This window comes from Camelus ferus, chromosome 2 (genome assembly GCF_009834535.1).
Source record: "Camelus ferus isolate YT-003-E chromosome 2, BCGSAC_Cfer_1.0, whole genome shotgun sequence".
In the NCBI taxonomy this organism is placed as follows: Eukaryota; Metazoa; Chordata; class Mammalia; order Artiodactyla; family Camelidae; genus Camelus; species Camelus ferus.
In genome coordinates, this window is record NC_045697.1 from 79182126 (window position 1) to 79205062 (window position 22937).

The 22937-nt window shown below is 33.0% G+C and overlaps 1 protein-coding gene across 2 annotated transcripts in view; it reads left to right on the forward strand.

Moving 5' to 3' along the window:
• Positions 1-17501, forward strand: part of AP1AR (adaptor related protein complex 1 associated regulatory protein) — a 31986-nt gene extending 14485 nt beyond the window's left edge. Inside the window, exons 2-10 of one of the 2 annotated variants that reach the window (XM_006174669.2) lie at positions 1922-1970; positions 3484-3510; positions 6106-6131; positions 8427-8523; positions 9701-9799; positions 11563-11621; positions 12216-12289; positions 13199-13327; positions 15612-17501. In XM_006174669.2, the coding sequence (XP_006174731.1) occupies positions 1922-1970; positions 3484-3510; positions 6106-6131; positions 8427-8523; positions 9701-9799; positions 11563-11621; positions 12216-12289; positions 13199-13327; positions 15612-15877 (826 nt within the window). In that variant the 3' untranslated portion in view covers positions 15878-17501. The remainder of the gene's footprint in view (positions 1-1921; positions 1971-3483; positions 3511-6105; positions 6132-8426; positions 8524-9700; positions 9800-11562; positions 11622-12215; positions 12290-13198; positions 13328-15611) is intronic. The other variant, XM_006174670.2, reaches the window with a different exon arrangement.
• The last annotated feature ends 5436 nt before the right edge of the window (positions 17502-22937 follow it).

The window sequence follows — 22937 nt, forward strand, 5'->3', positions numbered from 1 at the left end:
CTGAGCCATTCAAATGAGGTCTGGGGGATAGCTATGGTCTAGGTTGGTCAGATAATCAGAGAGAGTCGTTCAAGAGCATGAACATCCTCACAATAGTTAGATGTGAATAAAGGGGACAAAAAAGGGAGACATTTACAATAGCCAACACTTTGGACTTCTACTAAAGTTAGCTATATGTCTATGAATAATTAGAACAGAACACAGTATTCTGCCATCTAATGTAAGTGTAGTGCAATAGTTACTTCCTTGGGTTTATACAGTCTTAACTTTAGACTTTGCTTCAGCAGTGAAGTCACACTTGATGGCCTATACTGTGATACTTAGTATTACTGAACTTTATTCTACTATTCGGTTAAATCACTCAGTAAGCCTAGAAGAGGAAATAGATTAATCAGAAACAGATTTTTCATTCAGGGAAGAGAGAGATGGTTGCTGGGAGAGAGCATATAGTACTTTAAGCATAAATCCTAATGTCAGAACACAGTGCTACTAGAAAGCTAAACTCATTTCTGTTTTTATTTGAGAAATGGGGAAGATTAGAAGGATGCAGGCACTAGTTGCTTAGAGAATTAAAGGTATTTATACTGGATATGTTACATGAATCAATAGATCTGTGGAATGGCAATACCAAATGTTCTGCTTTTTACCTATGATCTCTTAATGGTCAATAAAACTGCGTTATATCTGTTAGCAAATAAAGATTGTACCAGGAAAAATAGCACCTTTAATTTCATTGCTTTTTTAAAATTCTTTATGATAAAAAAATTTAGTTTTGGTAACATGGCATTCTCTTTTACTAAATCTGTCTGCTTCTTCTGCACGCACATACATACATAATACTCACAAAGCATTCTGATCTCTCCTAACCCCAGGATTCTTACCATCTCTTAAAGGGGTACTTTCTGTCCAAGAGTCCTGATACATTAGGAACTCAGTGTAATTTTGGTTCCCTGTGAGAGGATGGAGAGTCTCTCTGTCATCAATTTAGGCAGCAATAACAAGATCCACATTGTAAGTGAAAGTCTTACCTCCTAACACTCCAGTAGTACAGGGGTTTGAGTGGCTGTGTCCCAAACCAGCTTTCATACTATATTAGTTAGAGGACATATAGTTTATAATAGAGTGTGGTCAAATCTTTGGAGCGAGTATAACAAAGGAGATGCTTACTTGACTACATGTAGGTTTCACTAGTAGGAGCAGAAGAGAGTGATTAGAATTTTTTAATGTTAGCTTTACTGAGGTATAAGCTACAAAGTTGTAAGATATTTAAAGTGTACATCATGGTGATTTGATACATATATACATTGTGAGGAGAAATTAAAACTGAAGTTAATATTGGACCCTAGTTGGAAAAATTAATGTAATGAATTATTTGGCTAGTGTATATGTGCATTGATTTTCTTTTTCTTTTATTAGTGCAGACGTGAGAAGAGAACAAAAAGCACCTAAGCTTTGTATAAACATGATCCGACTATCTAACCACTCTTAATATATTGCATATATCTTTTTAGATTTTTGTTGTTTTGCAAATGTTTAACAAAATTGGGAGCATACTCTTATACATTATTTAACACACCAATATTTTAGCAAGTTACTTTTCTTGATACAGTAAAAATAATGAGATAAACTTAAATTTAATTATATTCTGTTCCATGTGGTAAATATAGTAAGTTAATTTATTATTACAGTTTTAGTAAATATTAGGACCAGTAGAAAAATATTGGTTGACCAAACACTTAAATCCATAACTAAGTTAAAAAATCTGGACTATTTACATTGTTAGGTAAGTGTGGTGGTTTCTTTTTTCAAATATAAGGTACTGCATATTAGTGAATTTGAGGAAATGTTTTATGCCATGATATTAACTCAGTTTTAGGATTAATTGTGATTTTTAAAGTTGTTTTTCTGTTTTTCTTCCCAGATCCAAGTATTTTAGAACATGCTCAAGAGGTGAGCACTTAACTATAGAGGTAAGCAGAGTCGTGAATCTGATTGGACAAAAGTACTGTCAGAAGGACAGGAAGGACATTTGTTGTTGTTGTTCTTAAGGGAGAAAGGCCTGGACCTAAATTTAGTATGGTACTAAATTTTCATATACTTCAATATTGTTGATGCTAGTGAACAGGGAAAGCATTGGGAACAGTGAATAGGGAGAATCATCTTGCAAAAGATTAAGGTCCTGTTCTTCTAATAGAATTGCTCTTTCTACTTTAAGAAGTAGTGTTTTGTTTTCGCCTTTTTTCTGCCCTACACAACTGAGGCAGAGGGTACTCTTCTATCAGTTATAGTGGCTCTGTAGACAGTGATTCTAGAGACAGGTCACTGACCTGCTAGTTGAGGTGTGCCAGAATCAAAGCAGCTAGTTGATTTTCTGCAACTCCACTGTATGAAACTCTGAGTTGCTTATTCTTTGTATATAAGGACATAATGATAGAGTCTACCACTTACTCAGTCCCAACTATGTACCAGCTATTTTATCATACAGTTTATGAATGTACAATTTTTACTACAATTCTGTTAAACAGGTAGCAGTCACCCCACTTTATCAGCGATAATTAGAGGCTTAGACAGGTGAAGAAATTGGACTATATTACACAACCTGTAAGTGGCAGAACCTACAGCCAGTCCAAAACTGCATTCTGTCTTAAATAAAGAAGCATATAAACCAAGAATTCTTTTTTTAAAACAGATTACAAACCAGCACAAAATATATGTTCAAGATAATAATTTTAAGCACTTTTAAGTCATCGCTTTAGAGTCTTGTATTTTCTAAGCCTTTTGAATTCATTGTTTTCTTGATCTTTAAACAATGAAACAATATTAAAATAGAACAATTTTCCATTCTTTCAAGTGGTTATTTGTCAAATTATTTGAAGTATAAATATTTTAATAATATAATTTAATAGTAATGACTTTCATTTGGTCATTTGACATGACATTCATCCCTTCATGATCAAATTGTTTACATTCCTATCCCTAGAAGGACACTGCACTGGGGATTAGCATCTACCGTCTAGTAGATTTTCAGTAAATAGTTATATGAATGAATAGATGAATAAATATAAATATTACAAGAGAAATTCTTATTTGAGTGTTTTTTAAGTCTGTTTGTTGAGGGACTTCTTATTAAATAATTTTTTCCAAACTCAAGTGAAGTAAAAAATTCTGGCAGTGTGAGTTTAAAACACCCATGAAATATTCAATTCAGGTGAAAGTTTTAGTTTATGTTTCTGATTTATGTAGAAAATTGCTGTAATTCTTTTCTTTTTCATATAGTCATAAATGGTATATTCTCGTCTTGGCTGTCTTATAGAACTGTTAAATGTATCAAATGGACTAGTGTGTAAAAAGACATAACTTATACTTTATCTTAAAAATATAAAGGTATGTTATTTTTGAAATGAAAAAGTGACTTAAAATTTTTTGTGAAATAGATACTTTAGACAAAGATTCATCCTAACACTTACTTTCTTGTTGTTTCAGTTTGAGAATCTAGTAGAAAGTGATGAAGTAAGTATTTTCACATAAGTAGAAAATTTATATTTGTTTTTGTTAGTTCTAACAATCATTTTTAAAATTTTTATTTTTATTTTAGAATTTTTAGTGTTTAGTTTTACTTTTTAGTTTCTTTTACTAATTTATATTAACAAATAATTCAGATTTTTCTACTATATAACATATAAAACTAATATACTATGTATAGTTTCATATATCAATTATATATTATATCATATATATATTAAAAAACAGGTTTTTAAAGCATTCTACAGAACCTGAAGAACTTTTTAAAAGATATTTCTAACCTCTTGCCATTAAGTAGGTAAAATTCCTCAACAATCCAGAGTAAACCCATTCCTTAACTATAATTTTCATAGATTTCTGAGGGTGAAATTTATTCATGTTTGTTCTATGATCACTTTCTGACTTAAGCGATTATCTTTTTTATCATTTATTCTTTTTGTTGATTTTTACATTTCACTTCATCTAAAAATCTGTTTTAAGATGCATCCCAAATACAGAAATGTTAAAATGGAAAAAAAAGTGCATTTTAGAATTAGTGACATATGGTGTGTATTTTTTATGCACTGGCATAGTTATAAGAGTTTTAGTTTCTATGTTAATTTCCAGCTTCACTGAACTGTTAGATGCGTTTGTGCAAATTACTTAAACTTCTTTGGGCCTACTTTCCACATCTCTAAAGTAAATTTGATTAGAAGAATACTACAAGCTTTTTTTTCCCCATCATTTTTGTTTTTTAAGGAAAGAAGAAAATGTACCAAACCAAATTTAAATTATTCTTTAGCCAAGCGCCCAGAGTGTGTACAGAATGCTAGTCTCAGAGTGTAAATTATCATATTAAAGGTTCTGAGAAGAACTGTTAAAGAAAATTATTTAAACTTGTTCAATTTAGCATTTCCCAAATTAATTTGGGTATAAATCTGTTTTTAAATAGTAATGCATATTTATTATCTGGTAGAACACATTTGGGAAACTGTCTTAGCCTTTTGTTTTCCCAGTGAATTTCTCCCAAATATTTTAATGTTTATTTAGTTTATTCCCCTTTCAAAGGTTACTTTAATTCTATTTTTTAAAACAAACTCTTAACATATTTTTAAAGTTTCTGGCTAGTACTAAATGTCAGAGTTCTGTCAACCTTCAGCCTTCATCCCTGCATCATACTGCTTTTAAAAGAATTTGTGGTTCAGTGTGTTTTCCTAAGGTACGTTTTGTTTGCTTAAGTTTTTTGTTTGTGTTTGTTTTTGCTAACCAGTCTTTTTCTCTTCATGTCATAGTGTTTGGTTTAATCGAAAGTCATATCCTGTATCGTAGAGCTTTTTCCTAAGTTAATTTGGATCATTTGGTGGAATTTTATTTCTGCTGTTGTTTAGTCATATATTTTAACTGTGAGATGTGAATAGCTTAAATGTGTACATAAATTCAAATCACTCGAAAGTATTTAGGTTTTGTTTTGAAGGAAAAAAACTATAGGTAAAATGCTATAATCCTGTGAAAGAGGACAAAACAGTTGATTCTCATTATTTGTGGTAGTTACATTCTATAAAGTTGCTGAATGCTGAATTAGTGAATACTGAAACGTTACTCCTAGGGGAAATACAGGTTAGGTTCCTACAGGCTTCTGGTCACAACATTTTCGTCAGCTGATCAAATATATAACCTTGTTTTATGTTTCTCTTTGATACCTTATTTTAATGTATATTATTGATTAAGTTTTTTTTTAATTTTATTTTGTTAGGGGTGGGGGGATAATTAGGTTTATTTGTACTGGAGATTGAACCCAGGACTTTGTGCATGCTAAGCATGCACTCTACTACTAAGCTGTACCCTCCCCCCAGAGTCATTAACCTTGAATTCACTACCAACAGCACTAAAAATTCATGCCTGAATGAAGTTTATGTAACACACGTATTTTCTCTATAAGGTATGTCACACCTTGTAATGAGGAACAATAGATAACACTTCAGTACTACACATGAGGGTCATTTTAAACAGCAAAATCACCAATAAAAATAGCACAAAAATGCAAAAAACTGACACTGAATAGACTACAGAGAAGGCACAGTATGAGTGCTGAAACAAGGCAGAGCATCACCTTCCACCTCAAGTGGGCATGTATACATTAGGCAACTCAGATTTTTGCTGCTCTGTGCAAGTTTATGAATGACCACAGAAGTGCAGGGAGTAATGGTTTTGATATTGAAAATAAATTTTAGCTCATAGGTGAATTTGCATATACAGAATCTGTGAATAATGAAGATCGGTTGTAAATGTTGAGTGCATAGAGAGTATGTTGTCTAGTCATCTTGACCCCAGACGTTCATTTGGTATAGAGTAAATATTTATTATAAAAAATTAGGAAATGTCCAGGAATTGGTTGTTATATAATTAAGGTAGATATTAAACTGAATTTTGCCTTTGAGAAGAGGTAAAATGTTAAAGCTTTTTGTTTAAAACACTTTTAATAATGAAATTTCTTATGATAAAACAGATAAGCAGAAAATATCTTAAGTAAAAATTTTATTGGCTTGCCTTAAATAGAATTCAGTTAGTGAAATTTGTTTAATTGTTTAATTAATTTTTGTACAGGGGGAAAGCCCAGGAAGCAGTCATAGGTAAGGCTTTTTAAAAATTTTTTTAAAAACGACTTCTATGTGAACTGTAAGAAGCTTTCTAAGAATCCAGGCTCTGACATTTGCTTGCTTTGAGGCATTAAACAGTTTATATTTTAGGACCTTGGTTTTCTCTTTCTATAAGATTGAGGCAAGTGTTAACATATCTCAAAAGATTGTTTTGAACATGGAAGAATTTAATATACATATGTGCCTACCTAAGTGCTTTCCTATTGAACTTATGCATATTTTATTTTTAAAAAACTATCTAATATCGATAAATACATTTCTTTGAATTTTTTAAAACTTTATCCCCCTTTTCTTTCCTTATGACATTCTAAAACTTGTTTACTAATCATGTTTTTTTTTTTTAATCTTATGTAAGTAATACCTCAAAAAACTAAAAGCACAAGAAATAAAAACAAAACCCTAGGCAGAAGTTAGGGCTAGAGGAACAAAAGTAGGTGACATTACCTTATACATGGCTAGTTAAAACCATGATAATTTTCAAGACCTGAGGTTGGGGAAGAGGAGAAAGTGGGGTGGTTGGAGCTTGGAGAGAGAGCTGTGATCTGAGGATTGAATAGACAGACCCTAGAAGAGGAGTCAGAAGATAACCAAGAAGCAGTGGGCGCATAAAGAAGAATCAGTAAAGCATGGAAAGCCAAGGATAGAAGACAGACTGACAGACAGATAGAATGGGGGGAAGGGTCAACACTGGCACATGAAACTGGAGTAATAAAATAAGAACTTAAAACTGTCTATTGTATTTGGCAACAAAGAAGCCATTGATTACCCTTGCTTAAGTTATCAGACTGATGAAAGCAGAGGCAGACTGTCAGGAGTTAATGAGAGAATAGGAAGTAAGGACACAGAACGTAAAGGAAACACAGTAGTTAAGAGCAAGGACCTAGACTACTTGGGTTCAAATTCTTGCTTTGCCACATACTATATGACTTACTAGGACTTAATCTTAACCTGTCTTTGTCTCATTTCCCTCATATATATGACCCTTATATCTACCTTACAGGGTTTTTGTGAGAATTAAAATTAGTAATATGTGTAAAGCACATAGATGAGAACTTGACACATAGTAAGTGCTAGATGTGCTATCAATAAACTTTTGATTTCAGAAATTTTGGCTGAAATGGGAAGGAGAAGGAGCAGTAGTTAGAAATAGATACAGGTCAAGTTAAAGTTTTTCTTTCCTTCTTCCTTTCTTCAATGAAGAGAGGTGAAAACAGACAAAAAGGGTAGACTAAAGATGAAAGAGAGGCCCTAATTGATGGAGCAGTGTCCCACAGAATTCCCTGGGGTGGGGTGGGGTGGTGTGGGGTGAGGTGACACCAGTGATAAATAAGTCAAGTACAAGTATGGCAGTGGCGACCTTGAACAAGTTAAAAAATGCTACCTCTTTAGAGGAAAGAGGATAGACTTAGATAAGAGGAGAACTGGCAAGAAGATGAGGAATTTGATGGTTAGAGACATGTCTCAAAGTGGGGTGATATTGACTTCTAAGAGAAAGGAGTTCGAATGATAATTTAAGGAGTGTGTATGTGAAGGTTTTGAAGTAGTTAGCATAAGATATAAGAGGGAGTTGGCCATGTGTAAGTAAAGGTTTATTGCTAGGGGCTGAGGGCTAATAGATATTGGATTTTCTTTAGCATCTCTGAGCAGAAAGGGTTAGTCATGATCCAAGGTCAGAGAGTGCGTAATCTGGGTGAATAAGGCATAATGATAGGCATGCAAGAAGGTGAGTATGCAGGTAAGAGAGTACTTCAGATTTGCCATGGAGTCCCCACTGGTTATAAGTGAAGTGACGCCAGATAGACTACTGGGAGAAAATGGAAGGATCAAGGGCCTGGGGTGACCAGAGGGGTTGAGCAGAATAAATAGGAGGGGAGTGAGTATGAGAGCCGAGAGTCCCAGAATGATACAGGGGCTGAGGTCAGCGTAGCGTACAAAAGTTTGTATTTTATGATGAACATTTTGGGATATGGTCAGATGGCTGAAACAGAGCCAAAGTAAAGGTAAATGGAGGTGAATGTTTTGCTAAAAAGTACTCTGATGGTATATCATCTTATTCAGCTCATGTACCAAATTGTAATTAGCATTAAAATGTATGCTTTTTTACTCTAAGAATTGAAATCATCGCATCAAATTGCTCTAATACATTTTTGACAGTAAAATTTCAGAATTTCATTGATTTTATGAGTGCTTTATTTAGACGTGGGCTCATCAGTGCTTTTTTTTTTTTTTTTCCTTTTCTTCCCTTTTCTCCCTCATTTTCCTCTGTAGGCCTCTTACCAAGGAAGAAATTGTTGACCTAAGAGAGAAGCATTATGATTCTATTGTTGAAAAACAGAAAGATCTTGATATGAAGATCCAAAAAGAGGTGAATAGTCTTATGTTGCTTAAGTATATGTTATCTTAAAATCTCTATATTTATAGAGGAAAGGTGTCATTAAATAATATATTGCATATGAATAGTCATTGGACCTATATTTAGATATACAGAGATGAAAATTACTTACAAGTGAAAAAAATTATTCCGGCCTATAATAATTTGTTTTAGTTTGGTTTAATTTATCAGAAATCATATGCTGTCAATAAGTGAAGAGAATACATTCTTCTCTAAGTAATTTCTGAGTTCACAAGTAAGGACTCTGGCAAGATACATGCACCTTTGTATTTAAAACTAACTAAAAAATTACTCTGTTTCACAATAAGTCGTCTTTTTTTTTTATCTCTTTGTTTGTCTTGTATTTATCTATTCTTAGTAAGTGAACCAAGTACTTCTAATGATCTTAAATGTTATATTTACTTTAACGTATTTACAGAAATGGCCTGTAATTATAGTTTTGCCATTTTCTAAACTAAATGGAGTTAATTATATCCCATTGTACATTTAAAAATAGTCTGTTTAGTACCAGCTGGTGATTTCAACGGCATTAACTTAAGCTACACAATAGATGCTAATGTTAGGCTAAAGAAAAAAATTGTGTTGAAATTTGATTTTTAAGTTTGATCTGACATGCAATAGATTATTACTAAAGCAGTTTGTATGTTGTTATGAATGGCAAGAACTTAAATTTGGAAGTAATTTAATAACTTGATAGTAATAGAACTCAGGACACATGTGCATCAGTATTAAATGAACTTTGTGAAAGCTTGCTTCACTCTGTTAGACAGTGATGTGATTAAAGACCCTGAACTTATGAGGGCCCAAACCATTAAACTAATCAAGGTGATAGGCATTGGAACAATTGTTGAGAATGAAGATCACTATATGTTCTAAAGCTAGAAACAGTTTGTATTTATGCAAATTAGATGCTCTACTTTATAATTCACCTTCTAAAGAATTCTGCAATGTTTGATATCATTTGAGTTATTTTGTAAAAAGAGAAATTGAAACGAGAAATCACAAAAATTCTCAATTCTGTCTTGCTTTGTAGAGCTCAATTATTTTTTTAATGATTTATTTTTTATTTTATAAATAGAAATATTTTATTTTTAGAGCAGTTAGACAGGTTCTGATTTTTGTTAATCCTTATTATTTTGTTCATGTACAGTTAGCCTTACAAGAAGAGAAGTTAAGACTAGAAGAAGAAGCTTTATACGCTGCACAGCGTGAAGCAGCCAGGGCAGCAAAGCAGCGAAAGCTCTTGGAGGTGAGGGGAAAAGACCCCAACACACATTAGGGCTGCTTTTCTCCTGATTTTCTCTGACAAATCTTAGTTGGGACCTTTTTTCCCCTAGAGTCAAGGGCTTCTTATTTAACAACAAATGTATTTATTTATATATTCCTAGGAATTTTGAAGACATGTTAGTTGGTCTTTAACAGCTAGAAATAACATCAAATTATATGCTTGATACTGAATGCTATTTAGCTTTCAATTAGCAGAAGCTAGTTCTTGTTTATCCCAAAGATGAAATTTACTTCTCCAGAATTCAGTACTCTTTTGGAAAAATAAATATATTCTTAGATGAAACATTGCAAAACTAACCTTTAAATATAATTTCTACAGCTTTTTAAAGTTTATTTTTGTGAATTTTTTTTAAACAATTTTTTGAACTGCTAGTCTTATACTTCCTAGAATCGGGTAAACTGGGTGATTTTGCCCCATAGGAATACTGTATATTTCTCATCTTCATATGTGTATCTTTGGGAGATTAGGAGTTTGAGTCTTGAGAAATCTTGACATATTATCAGAGAAAACAGCAGATTTATCATGCCTTACCATGCCGTATTTGAATATGGCATTATCATAATGCCAGACAGCTATTAATAACAGACATTTATGGAGCCCTAGCTAAGTGTCAGAATCTGATCTGATTAGTTTACATATTTCACTGTGTTTAATCCTCACAGCAATCTGAGGAGGAAGATAGTGGTTTTAATCCCCATTTTACAGATTATGAAACCAAGAGACAAAGATGTTAAGTAACTTGCTTAAGATCCTACAGCTAGAAATGACAGAGCCAGAGTTCAAGTACTGCTTTGCCAGTTTTCTACTTAGCATCCTCCTCCATCTTTTGCCTGTGTGTACTCCACTGCAGTGTTAACTGAAGTAGTACAAGGATTATGTCACATAATAATTATTGTAACTTAGAGAAACTGAAAAATCAAATATCGTGTTTCTGTGTGATTTCTATGGAACCTGTGTTCTCTCTCTCTCTCTCTGGCATTTTAGCAGATTAATTAGATTATATGAGGGAGTATCTTTTTTAATTTTTATTTTTAGTAAGTTCTAAGTAGTGGGAAACTTTAAAAATTAACTCATCTTCTACTAAGAAATAAAAGTATTTTCCTTTAATTATAATTTAGACAACTCTTTTTACTATAATAAATTTTCTTACTGCTTGCCTTTTAAAGACTAAAAGCATTCCATATGCAGAATCTGAGTGTTTTCTTCCCTGAATAAATATTGATATAGGAACATATAGCAGTCTATACAGCATGCACTGACACACAAAGACACACAGAGACATACAAATTCATTTGATTTTCACAATAGCCCTGTGAATTTGCTAGGGCAGTATTATGGCCATCTGTAATTTACAGGATGAAGAAACAGAAAATAAAGGACATGCTAAGGACATACAGCTAGTAACTGTCAGAGTCACAACTCAGGTCTTTTAGATCTTTTGTTTTATTGCTACTAATTTCAAAGTTATTTTTTAATAACACTATGAATATTTTGACCACTTAAGGATTATACACTGGCAAGTTGAGAGAAATTCTACCCATAAATAAGAGGATATAGAAATAAACAGTGATAAATTTAAGGAAAAAGACTTCAATAGAGTAACTTTTTAAGGTTTTTTTTTTTTCCAAAAACTAGAAAAAGAATACTTTTTGCCATTGCATGAATGGTTTTAAAAAATAAAATTTTTCAACAGAGTGATTTTGTATTGTATTATGTTTCCAAAGCAAGAAAGGCAGAGAGTTGTACAGCGATACCATTCTTCAAACAGTGGAGAATATCAAAGGTAAATAACAAAACATATTTCTTCCCTTTGTGGTAGAAAATGTTACTACTTATCAAAGACACTGTCTTGTAAGAATACTAAGAATATTTGCTCTCTTTATATTGGAAAATGATCATTTATTTAAGTTGACTTTATTGCATTCTTAAGAGTGGTCACATCTTTCATATAGAATATGATGCAATAGCACACTGAATGCCTTTGGATAAATTGTTTCTGCCTTAGTTGTTTGTTTTCTTTGGCCCCTGTCTTTTCTTACAATAAAGTTTATGTGTGATCATTTTTTAGAAGACATGTTTCAGTGTCACATTTCCAGTCAGTGATTCCTACTCATGCAAAGAACCTTGTTCATGCTTCTTCATTGTAAATTATAAAGTTAGACTTACGGCTAAGCTTTGGATTTCGACTTATTATTTTCAGTTTATTGCTAGCATTAAGGAAATTAAGACCTCTTTTGGTTAGATTATTCTAATTGTAAGGTAATTATGAATTTGTGTGGGATAGACCTTCAAACCACAGTGGTATCATTAACTTAAGCATGCAGTTATATTGTATCTACTATGAATATATTGAAAAGTTATTTCACTTTTATTACAGCTCAGGACCAGAAGATGACTTTGAATCTTGTTTGAGAAATATAAAGTCACAATATGAAGTTTTTCGCAGTAGTAGTAAGTCTTTTAAAATATCTGTATACGTTTTAAGATTATTTTATGCCACATTACACAGGTAATTGGAGATCTTGGCTTTTTTGAGAAGAACTTCCTACCCTTCAATTTGTGTTGCCCAGACAGGTCACTTAACTAGTCCTTAATTACACAATTTTATCTTTCCTTTTTTAAAAGGAGTTTGGGGCTAAGAAAAATTTCAGGCCATTTCTGTAGATACATATAGGGAATCAAGCACTCCTTTTTCCATTTCTACTCTGATCTCACCTCTCCTTCTCCTAGAAAAGGGGAGTAGGTACAAAAAAAGTATACTTATTTTACTTATTACAAATTGGTTTATAAGATTAAATCGGTTTTCTCCAAGTTTCAGAAGTCAGAACTACTATGCTCCCCAGAAATGGAAGCATGGTAGTGGTTCCTTTTGAAAATATAGACTGATTTTCATTTATCACTTTCGTTTGTTTGTTTTTGTTCCCTTTTGTAATTGACTGTTAAAAATATTACCTAGAGTTTATCATATTTGGAAAGTTTATAATTCATTTAAATTTGCATATTTACTGTGGTAGATGTGAAAAGAAGTAAAAAAAAAAGAAGAAGAAGAAGAAGAAAAGATGGGGAGAGTATAGCTCAGTGGTAGAGAGCATGCTTAGTTAGCATGCACAAGGTCCTGGGTTCTATGCCCAGTACCTCCACTAAAAAAATAAAGAAATAAAAAGAGAGAAAGGGAGAAAACCCCTTTATACTGTTATACTGTTTCTAACAGAAACTTACTAATGCAGTGATTTCAATAATTGTTTTTTATGATGTTAAAAGGAGTAGTGTTATTTGGAAAGAGATAATTATCACAAAATAAATGGTTGTGGTAAAGGAGTATAGATGACCACATTTAATTCTATTTGGTGTGTTTTCTAGGACTCTCATCAGATGCCACAGTTTTAACACCAAATACAGAAAGCAGTTGTGATTTAATGACCAAAACTAAATCAACTAGTGGAAATGATGACAGCACATCTTTAGATCTAGAATGGGAAGATGAAGAAGGTATTTTATATTCACAATTTTACCTGAAAACTTTTATTTAATTTGTGTTAATTTATAGAAATGTAGTTTATATTTTACTTCATTTAAACTGAAATGAATGCAAGGCCTTGAAAAATCAGTGTAAAAATTTCTTAGATTTTTATTGTATTAGTGATTATCATTTGTTGGTAAGTTTTTTAGAAAGTTGCTTAATTCTTAATGTTTCTTGAGATTTAGAAAATAAATGTTCTCATTTTAAGGTTTTTGTAATCTAGCTCATTTTACTCAGTAAAAATTACTGCCCCCTTGTGGACCACCTAAAGCCAAAATATAATTAACTTTTAGTTCATAATAAATAAGCAATTAGGTTGTTTTTTTTTTTTTTTTTTTGCTAATATAAAAGCCATAACACAGACATGAATTTGAATTTTAGCTAGTATGTCTTCCTAGCAGTAATACTTTAGACAGATTTCTTAATCTCTCTAAGCTGCAGTTTGTTCATCATAAAGAGGAAATTATAAACCTACTTTTAAAGAATGATTATTCACTGTTGTATACTAAGGGTCTAAAATTGCTTGGCACATAATAGGCAGTCAATAAATATTTGAACAAATGAAATCATGAATATTATGAGGATTAAGTAAAATTTATATAAAACACTCAGTGTACAGTATGGCACATAGCTATAAGTACTCCAGAGTATAGCTAAAATGTGGATTTTTTTAAGGCCATTTCACTGAATAAGGCCCAAGTCTTTATTTTCATTTTAAGAAATAGGTAATCAAAAAAAGAGAAACCAGTTACAGAATATAGGACTTTAAGAAAAGTAGTAAGTATTAAATATTTCACAGAATTTTGCAGTGGAATAGACCTTAGATATCTTCTAGTTAAGCCATTTGTTTTATCAATAAAGAAACTGATATACAGAGGACTTTAATAATTTTACCTAAGATTACAATTAATTTAAAATCTTCTCAGCTAAAAACTGTTTCCCCAATCCTGTACTTTTGTTACTGTGAATTTGGATCCCAATCAGCAGATTTTATTTTTATTTTAGCATCTTGTTCAATTTGATATAAAGCCTTTCATGTCTTTTAATCCTTGATTACTGTCAGTCTCACTGTATGCTAATCAAATTTGTAGATAATGTGACTTTTGAGGTCATTCAAGTCATTATAACAGAATTTTTTAACTAGACTAGGTAGACGACAGAGCCCACTAGAAACCAATCCAGCTTCCTTTAGACATAGTATTATTCAATTAAATACCAATCCACAAAATGATATTAATATCCAGCTCAAATTTTTATCACGTCTGTAAGGACAACTTGCTTTGCCAGGTTGAGTCTCGGATTTTTGTAGTGACAGACAATGGCGATAGATTTAAATGTTCTTTTGTTATTGAAGGGTCTGATTCTATAAGCTCAGGAAATGTTAAATTATTAAATGTTTCTAGGGATATTCTCTTATAATCTCTTTTCCTAAGGAAGCTTTTAATTCTATTACCAGTGTTGATTCTACGTTTGCAAATTCAAATTTCTTTTCTATCCTCCTTATCTTCCTTGTGCCAAAATGACAGTTTTTTCTTCCAATATTTTTGATATTTTCAATTTTACTGACCAATTTCTTTCTGTTTAGAATTAGATCTAGAACAGTTTTCCCTCGAACCGTCTCTGCTCTTATGCTAGAGTCAGAATAGCAAAAGAGCACAGACTTTGGAGCCAAACTGAGTTGTATCAGATTCTCACCCCACCACTTGTATAGCTGTGTGACCTTGGGCCAATCACTTTCCTCTTTCTGCCCTAGTTTCCTCAACTGCAGAGTGGAGGATAATGATAGGACTGTATGTAACTTCATAGAATTGTTGAGGATTGTCAGTTAATAGATGTCAAGTGCAGACTACATTAACTGGAACCTAGTAAGTACTAGAAATGTATATATTGTTATCATTATTAGAGTTATTATCATCTCTGGAAAATGAAATTGTCATCTAGGTTGGAAAGGGCTTTGGCAGACACACTGATTTGGCTGTGTAAGACTAATTGCAATTAAAGTCCTCCATCGATTCTGCTTTATATATGCTCTTCAGAAATTTCATCTTACTAGATGATCAGTGTTGCCATCAGAACTGTCCTTTAGTGAACATTAATGTTCACTCTCAGATTACACCCTGAACATTTCCCTTAAAAAGGCCTCCATAGGATGGGCTCTTTAAGTTAATTCACAAATCAAGTCTGATAGTTTGTCTTTTAGTATAGCTTTTTAAATCTTCACTGAAATTTCTAATAACTCTGCCCAAATAATAGGAATGAATCGAATGCTTCCAGTGAGAGAACGGTCCAAAACAGAGGAAGACATTCTCCAGGCAGCACTTAAGTATAGCAGCAAGAAGACTGGAAGTAATCCTACATCAGCCTCTGATGATTCCAATGGGCTGGAGTGGGAGAATGATTTCGTCAGTGCTGAAATGGATGATAATGGCAATTCCGAGTATTCTGGGTTTGTAAATCCTGTGTTAGAACTGTCTGATTCTGGCCTAAAGCAATATGATGCAGATCAACAAAAACGATAGGGTAAAATTGTGTGATCTTGTTTACCAGTTATGACCAAAAACCAGCTAGAATGTATAAATGGTTGTGCTGAGCCTTTTTGTAAGAGGGGAGGTAAGAAACCATGTAAATGCTTATTAAGAAGGAATAGGAATGATAGGCTGTATCTGAATTGCTTCAGAATTAAGTGCAATTTCATCATCTGCCTTCTGCTTTTCAAAAACAGTTCAATGTTTCTGTCATGTTATTAATTAAATTTATTTTAGCTCTTTCTTTATAGCATTCCTGTTTACTATTTGTAGATTTTCACTTTTTAAAATAGTTTTATCAATTTCACTTTGAATGCTTTCTTAACCCTATTTCAGTAGCTAACTGTGAAAATATTAAGGCATTTTGTGTTAATTCTCAGTGGACATGAAGGGAGCATGAAGAGGGACTGCCAGATTCAGATTTAGAATAGTGTTCCCTTTACCAGCATTATTTATTCCTGTGACTTATTTAAATTTTATTATCTAGTAGTAAGCACAATTAATTTGAGTAGGTGACCCTAAAGAGAGGCTGAAGTATCAGTTTCTTTCTACCTTTGTTGCATATCCGAGTATAATGTTGATTCAGTCTGAACAATGGATATGACATGTTAAAATAAGCTTTCAGAGTTTGGACACTTAAGTTGGTAATCAGAAGTAATATTTAAGAAAATATATATACTTAGGTTTTTCACTTCTTTTTACATGCTACTATTAATGGACTATTGACTTTAAGTTAATTGATATATTAAATTTCTAGGTTTCATTTTTTTTTTAATTCTATATTTCAATGAATGGTCTTAGAAAGATTTTACAGAGCATATTCTCTGGGCATGGTTTAAGAAAGGAAAACCTAAAAAAAAAGGTAATACGGGTATTTCAAAGTAAATAAAATCCTTTCTGGTATGAAAGAATCCATTGATTTTATTAAGCTTTTCTTTACCTTGTAATACAAGGTGCTTTAATGGGATGAAACTAAGTAAATCAATATATACAACTGAATTTTATGATAAACAGTTAACTTCTTTTCTCTAAAGTTTATTCAATTTAAAAGGCCTAGGATATAAGACACTCCCTAATTGCTTGTCTTGATTTTGCTGAGGATTTAATATGATTTTAGTAAGCAAACTGTTTTCTGATTTTTCCTTAGTGTTTTTCTTTCTTTTTCTTGGAACAATGACAGTGCATGTTCTCAAAAATACAGGAAGGTCCAGATATAAATAGTAACTTAAAGTTCTTGCTGTACTTTTAAAAAATCATGTGGCCCTTTCAATATTTGAACTGCTAAGGCAATGACATCTGTGGTTTTGTCTCCTTTTTTATCTCATGGAAGTAAATAGGAACTTTAAATATGTAAATATATATTAGGTAATGCTATAATTTATGTCTGTCTTAACATAATTTAAGTTGTAGCTGTGTCATTGGAAATACTTTAATGATAATCTATATGCACATTGCCTGTGTTATGCTTTTTAAAGTTTGTATACATCAGATGTATATTTTTGGTTTGGCATAAGCTACTATTGTAATTTTTCTTGGTATTTTGTTCATAAAGAATTTTTTGAAGGAATGGTAACTTCTCAAAGATTGTGAATAAACACATTTTTACATTTAAGAATAATAAATTATTTGATTATTACTAGTTTTACTCCATAAACATGCAATAATTTTGTCTCCTGACTTATAAAATAGTTATTTTATTAAATCTGAAGTCAAAAGGGAATGAGTTAGTAAAGCAAAGCAGGATGGAACTAAACTTGAAAATGTTTGTGTTTGAACTGCTAAGAAAAGGATATTAGTTTTCTTGTTTTATTTGTTTATTAAAAACACTAGAAATAGCATTTATTTATTCAGCAAATAATGGAGAGTGTACTGTATTGGGTAAGGTGTTAGGGAGAGTGAATTTTATTTGACGTAGAATAGGAAGCCACTGACCTTTTGTAAGCCAGAGTGTACAGTAATAGATTTGCATTTTTGAAAAATTCCTCTAGCTACTACGTAGAGAATAGGTTGTAACAGGGCAAGAGTGGATGTATGGTACTTCCAATGGGACATGGTATAGTTTGGATTGATAACTGCTGTAGGAATGTAGAGCAGATTAACTTGAGAGGTAGAACCAACAAGATTTTTTTTCCCCAGTTTTATTGAGATAATGGACACAGACCACTGTATAAGCTTAAGGCATACAGCGTAATGATTTAACTTACATATATCATGAAGTGATTATTTCATACAATAAATTTAGTGTTCACAATAAATTTAGTGAACATCAATAGATACAAAATTAAAGAAACAGGAAAAAATTATTTTTCTCGTGATGAGAACTCTTAGGATTTACTCTCTTCACAACTTTCATATGTAACATTCAGCAGTACTATATTAATCATGTTGTACATTACATCCCTGGTACTTTTTTATCTTATAACTGAAAGTTTGTACCTTTTGACTGCCTTCCTCCAGTTCCCCCTCCCCCCACCCTCCATCTCTGGTAACCACAAATCTGATCTCTTTTTCTATTAGTCTATCTGTTTTTAAAGTATAATTGACCTACAGAACTATGTTGATTGCTGTTACACAACATAGTGATTTGGTATTTCTCTACATTTCAAAATGTTCACCAAGATAAATCTAGGTACCATCTGTCACCATACAAAGATACAATTACATAGTTACTGACTACATCCCCACACTGTATGTTTCATACTGTTACTCATTTATTTTACAACCGAAGTTTTTACCTCAATCTCTCTCATCTATTTCTTTTCTCTCCTCACCCCTCTCTCCTCTGGGAACCATTTGTTTGTTCTCTGTGTCTATAATATAATTCTGTTTCTGTTTTATGTTTGATCATTTTTTTTTAATTCCACATATAAGTGAAATCATACAGTATTTGTCTTTTTCTGATTTATTTCACTTAGCATTATACCCTCTGGGTCCACCCACATTGTTGCAAATGGCAAGATTTCACTCTTTTTTTATGGCCAAGTAATATTCATACACATATAACACTCACACCCATCTTCTTATCCATCCATTGATGGGCACTTTGGTTACTTCTGTGTCTTCGCTATTCTAAGTAATGGTGCAGTGAACATAGGGGTGCATATATCTTTTCTAATTAGTGTTTTTGCTTTCTTCAAGTAAATATCCAGAAGTGAAATTACTGAATCATATGGTAGTTCTATTTTTAATTTTTTGAGATACCTCCATACTGTTTTCCATAGTGGCTGCACCAGTTTATATTCCCATCAAAAGTGCTCAAGGGTTCCCTTTTCTATACTTCCTTACCAACACTTGTTATTTGTTGTCTTTTTTTATAATAACCATTCTGACAGATGTGAGGTCAGTTCATTGTGGTTTTGATTTTCACTTCCCTGGTGATTAGTGATGTTGAGCATCTTTTCACGTACCTGTTAGCCATCTGTATGTCTTCTTTGGAAAAATGTCTGTTCAGATCCTCTGCCCATTAACTGTAGGGTAATGCATTCCACATGCTGCCCTGGCAGACTTGCTCACTGTGCATATCCACATGGCAACACTCAACCGTAGTCTGACACAAGTCTTGACAGAAAGCCCTATGATCCTCCCTGGATCATGGCAGGATACGGGAGCCATCATAAAGCCATTTATCATCTGACTCCCTGCCCTGCCTTGTAGAAGGCTGCCATGAGGCAGTTTCTCATTCAACTCCCTGGTTCCAGTGAGGCATGGGATTTCCACTGTACCCACATTCAGGTACAGGTACAGGCTAATAAAACTGCTTGGTTGGAGTTTAGAGTTGGCTCCTCAATGACAGAGCTACTCTCCACTTAAATCATCTGTGATCTGGCCCCCCTGGCTCAGTGTCAGCAAGGTACCTAGGACGTGGGACACTGACTCCACACTGGTCTTGCTTTTGCTATCTGTGTAAGTAATAAACTGTCTATTTTAGCTCATTGTCTCCCTACAGGCCAAATATATGCAAGTATGACAGTTAGCCTAGCAGCTGCAGCTGCTTTTTTTTTTTAATTTTAGAGTTATTATTTATTTTGGTTGAAGTATTGTCAGTTTACAATGTTGTGTCACTGCAGCTATTCTTGACAGTAACTTCTTGGTTTCTGACTTAATGTAGTGAGAGGAACAGGTTTTGGAGATTAGAGGAAATTAAGAGTTCTCTTTTGGAAAATTAAATTTGAGGTGTTTTATAAGAAATCTGAATGAAATTAAGTAGATGATGGGATATATGTCTGCATCTCAGAGAACAGGTACAAGTTTAGCAGTCAGTCAGTAGTCGGTAAATAGTATTTTAAGTCATTATTCCTGCTGAGATCACCCCAAGGAAGTAGATAGGCAGAGAATCCCAACCAAGTGTTGACCGTTAGAGGTCAGGAAGTAGAAAACCTGCCAAAAGAAGCAAATACAGAAGGATTGTGGGGAACCAAAGAATATGGTGTCACTGGAGCCAGAAAAAGAGAAGAGTCACGGTCTCAAATGCTCCTGGGGTATTGAGAGAAGAGGACAAGGTGTGTCAGTTCGGTTTGGGAACATGAATATTGGTGCATATTACCATTTTTACAAATGAAGGGGTAGAAACTGAGAAGTATCTTGCAAGGGGTGAAAAAATGGCCAGTGTAGACAACTTATTTGAAAAGTTGCTGTCAGAGAGAGCAGAGAAATGGGGTAGCTGGAGGGTATATGGGGTTGTGTGAAGGTTTTTATTTAAGATGCTTGAACTTCTAAAATAGTATAACTGGAAATTATGCCTGCTTTTTTACCCCAGTAATTGGAGAAATACATCTTTTAAGTAGAAGTCAGAATTTTCATTTTACTTTAACTTATGTAAAGATGTTTTAATCATAATTTAAGAACACAGACATCTAAAAATGATTGTATTTCAAATATGTTTATAGTGTTCTCTCATCTTCATTTATTTAGTACTTCTGGTTAATTATCTGACAGTAAAGGAGATAACAAAAGAATTCACTGTAAAAGACAGATTTCCAGTATCTGATTCTTATATCCTCAGGAAATATTAAAGCTGAAAATGAAATTAGGAAAATGATATTAAATTATCATGTGAGTATTTTTATTAATATTACAAATTAAAGGGGGTTTTTTTTTTCTGACACCCAGAAGTAAGTAGTATTGTCCTCTGTAGTACATCTCTGTAACATATCTTTTATATGTGACCATTAAATATAAGGACCGCCTTGTGCTCAGTCCTATGCAAAATATCTTACTATGTGTAATACCATGGTAAGGAGTCTACATACTTTAGCTCAGGATTTTCACAGAAACCCTGATGTAATCAGTTTTTCAGAAAAGGAAACTGAAGCTCAGAGCTACTGACAAATTATACAGGAAATGGTAGCTAAACCAAGGCAGTAATGATTCAGAGTCTACACTCAACACTATACATACTTCCTTTCTGTAGAAATTAGAGTAGAATTGTTTTTGAGGGTTTTTGGTTTTTTTTTTTTTGAAGTTTGGAGTTTTTTTTTTTTACTTAGCTGTTAGAAAAAGTCTAAACTAACTTTGGATGATTGAAAAATTGTTTAAAGATATCAAAAGTTATACTATTGTAAAAAGGCACTTTGACCTAAGGCGAAGTTCCACTATCATACCTTATTTGGCCTGTCTAACCTCAGAAGTTTCCTTTTGTAAAATGTTACTGCCTTGATTTTGGCTTTTGAGAATGATTTCACTACAGTATTAAGAAAGCTGTTGACTTCGCATGCATCTCACAATTTTCCATTCTGTGAAAATGCTAGTAAGCAATGCCAACTGGCTCCTCTCTAGTCCCTCAGTGACCTTCCAACCAGCAACAAAATGTTGAAATCAGCAACGGAGCTAAAACCACTGCTTTCCTATTTTCTTCACCAGTGTCCCTGAAAAGCATTGTTAGAGATACTAAGGCCAAATAAATATTTTCATATAGGTTGAATAGTAGAATGGTGAGTGATTGAACTTGAGGACAACTTGTACCAACTAGAAGCCCCATAAATTCCAGCTACAGTATTTATAGTGCTCATCCTTGGTCATCACCTGAAGTGGAAGCTCTAATTGTTTCAATCAGGGTCCAGTAAGTAAAATAGTAACCATACCTGTTATTTTAACATAACAATTACTATAAAGAATTAAGTGTTAGAGGACTGGAAAAGTAAAAAGGGCCATGAGATAACATGGAAGCAGCTACCAAATATATAAACACAAAGTGTTAATAATTATCTCCTGGTAGTAAGATTATAGCTAATTTTTCTACAAGGCATATTAAAACAAATACATTCATGTTAGAGCCTAAAAGTAATGCTTCTTCAGGTTAATGCATTAAGTAGATAGTAGAAACAGAATCTTCTAGAATATGGTTATATAATCATATGGGATATGAGATTTCACCATTGTAAAGCACCCCTTTGTCGTAAACTTGCGGGTTCAAAAAGAAACTGCCTGTGACTAACACAGGCACCAATTAACACACCCCTTTATTTAAAGAATCCAAGAAAAATCAACTTCTTGGGACAAAAAAGTCCTTAAGAGATGAATTGAAAGTTTCACAACTTAGCTGTAGTACTTTGTATCAAACACCGATATTTTTGTTTGCCCTCAACCCCACCCCACTGTGGCCATTTTTTGAGGAAATGCCTTTACTATCTACATGGTCACTTGCTGAAACCACCATTATTTAATAGGACCTGAGGAGAGTTGACTGGTAGATGGGTGGGCACCTGACCCAAGGTAATCTTTCCCTTGAACTGGAATTGGGAGATAAGGATTCTCTTTGGGTGGCATGAAGGGTTCTCACCATGTGATGTGAAGAACTAACGAAGCCAATATGCAATGAGGGGCACAGCTGGATTGTTTGAATCCCTAGCCAGAGCCTCTGCCTGTTGCCTACTACATTCCTTCCTCAGAGTAGTCTAAAAACAGTCCTTTCCTGTCTTCAGTAAGAGTTTCAGAGAAAATGGTTAGAGAATTAAACTTTAATTTTATTTATGTACACAGATGCTGTTAAAATTTTGAATTCATGGAATTTAAAAATCTGTAGTATGTAAACAATTCAAAATTTGGTAAGAAAAAT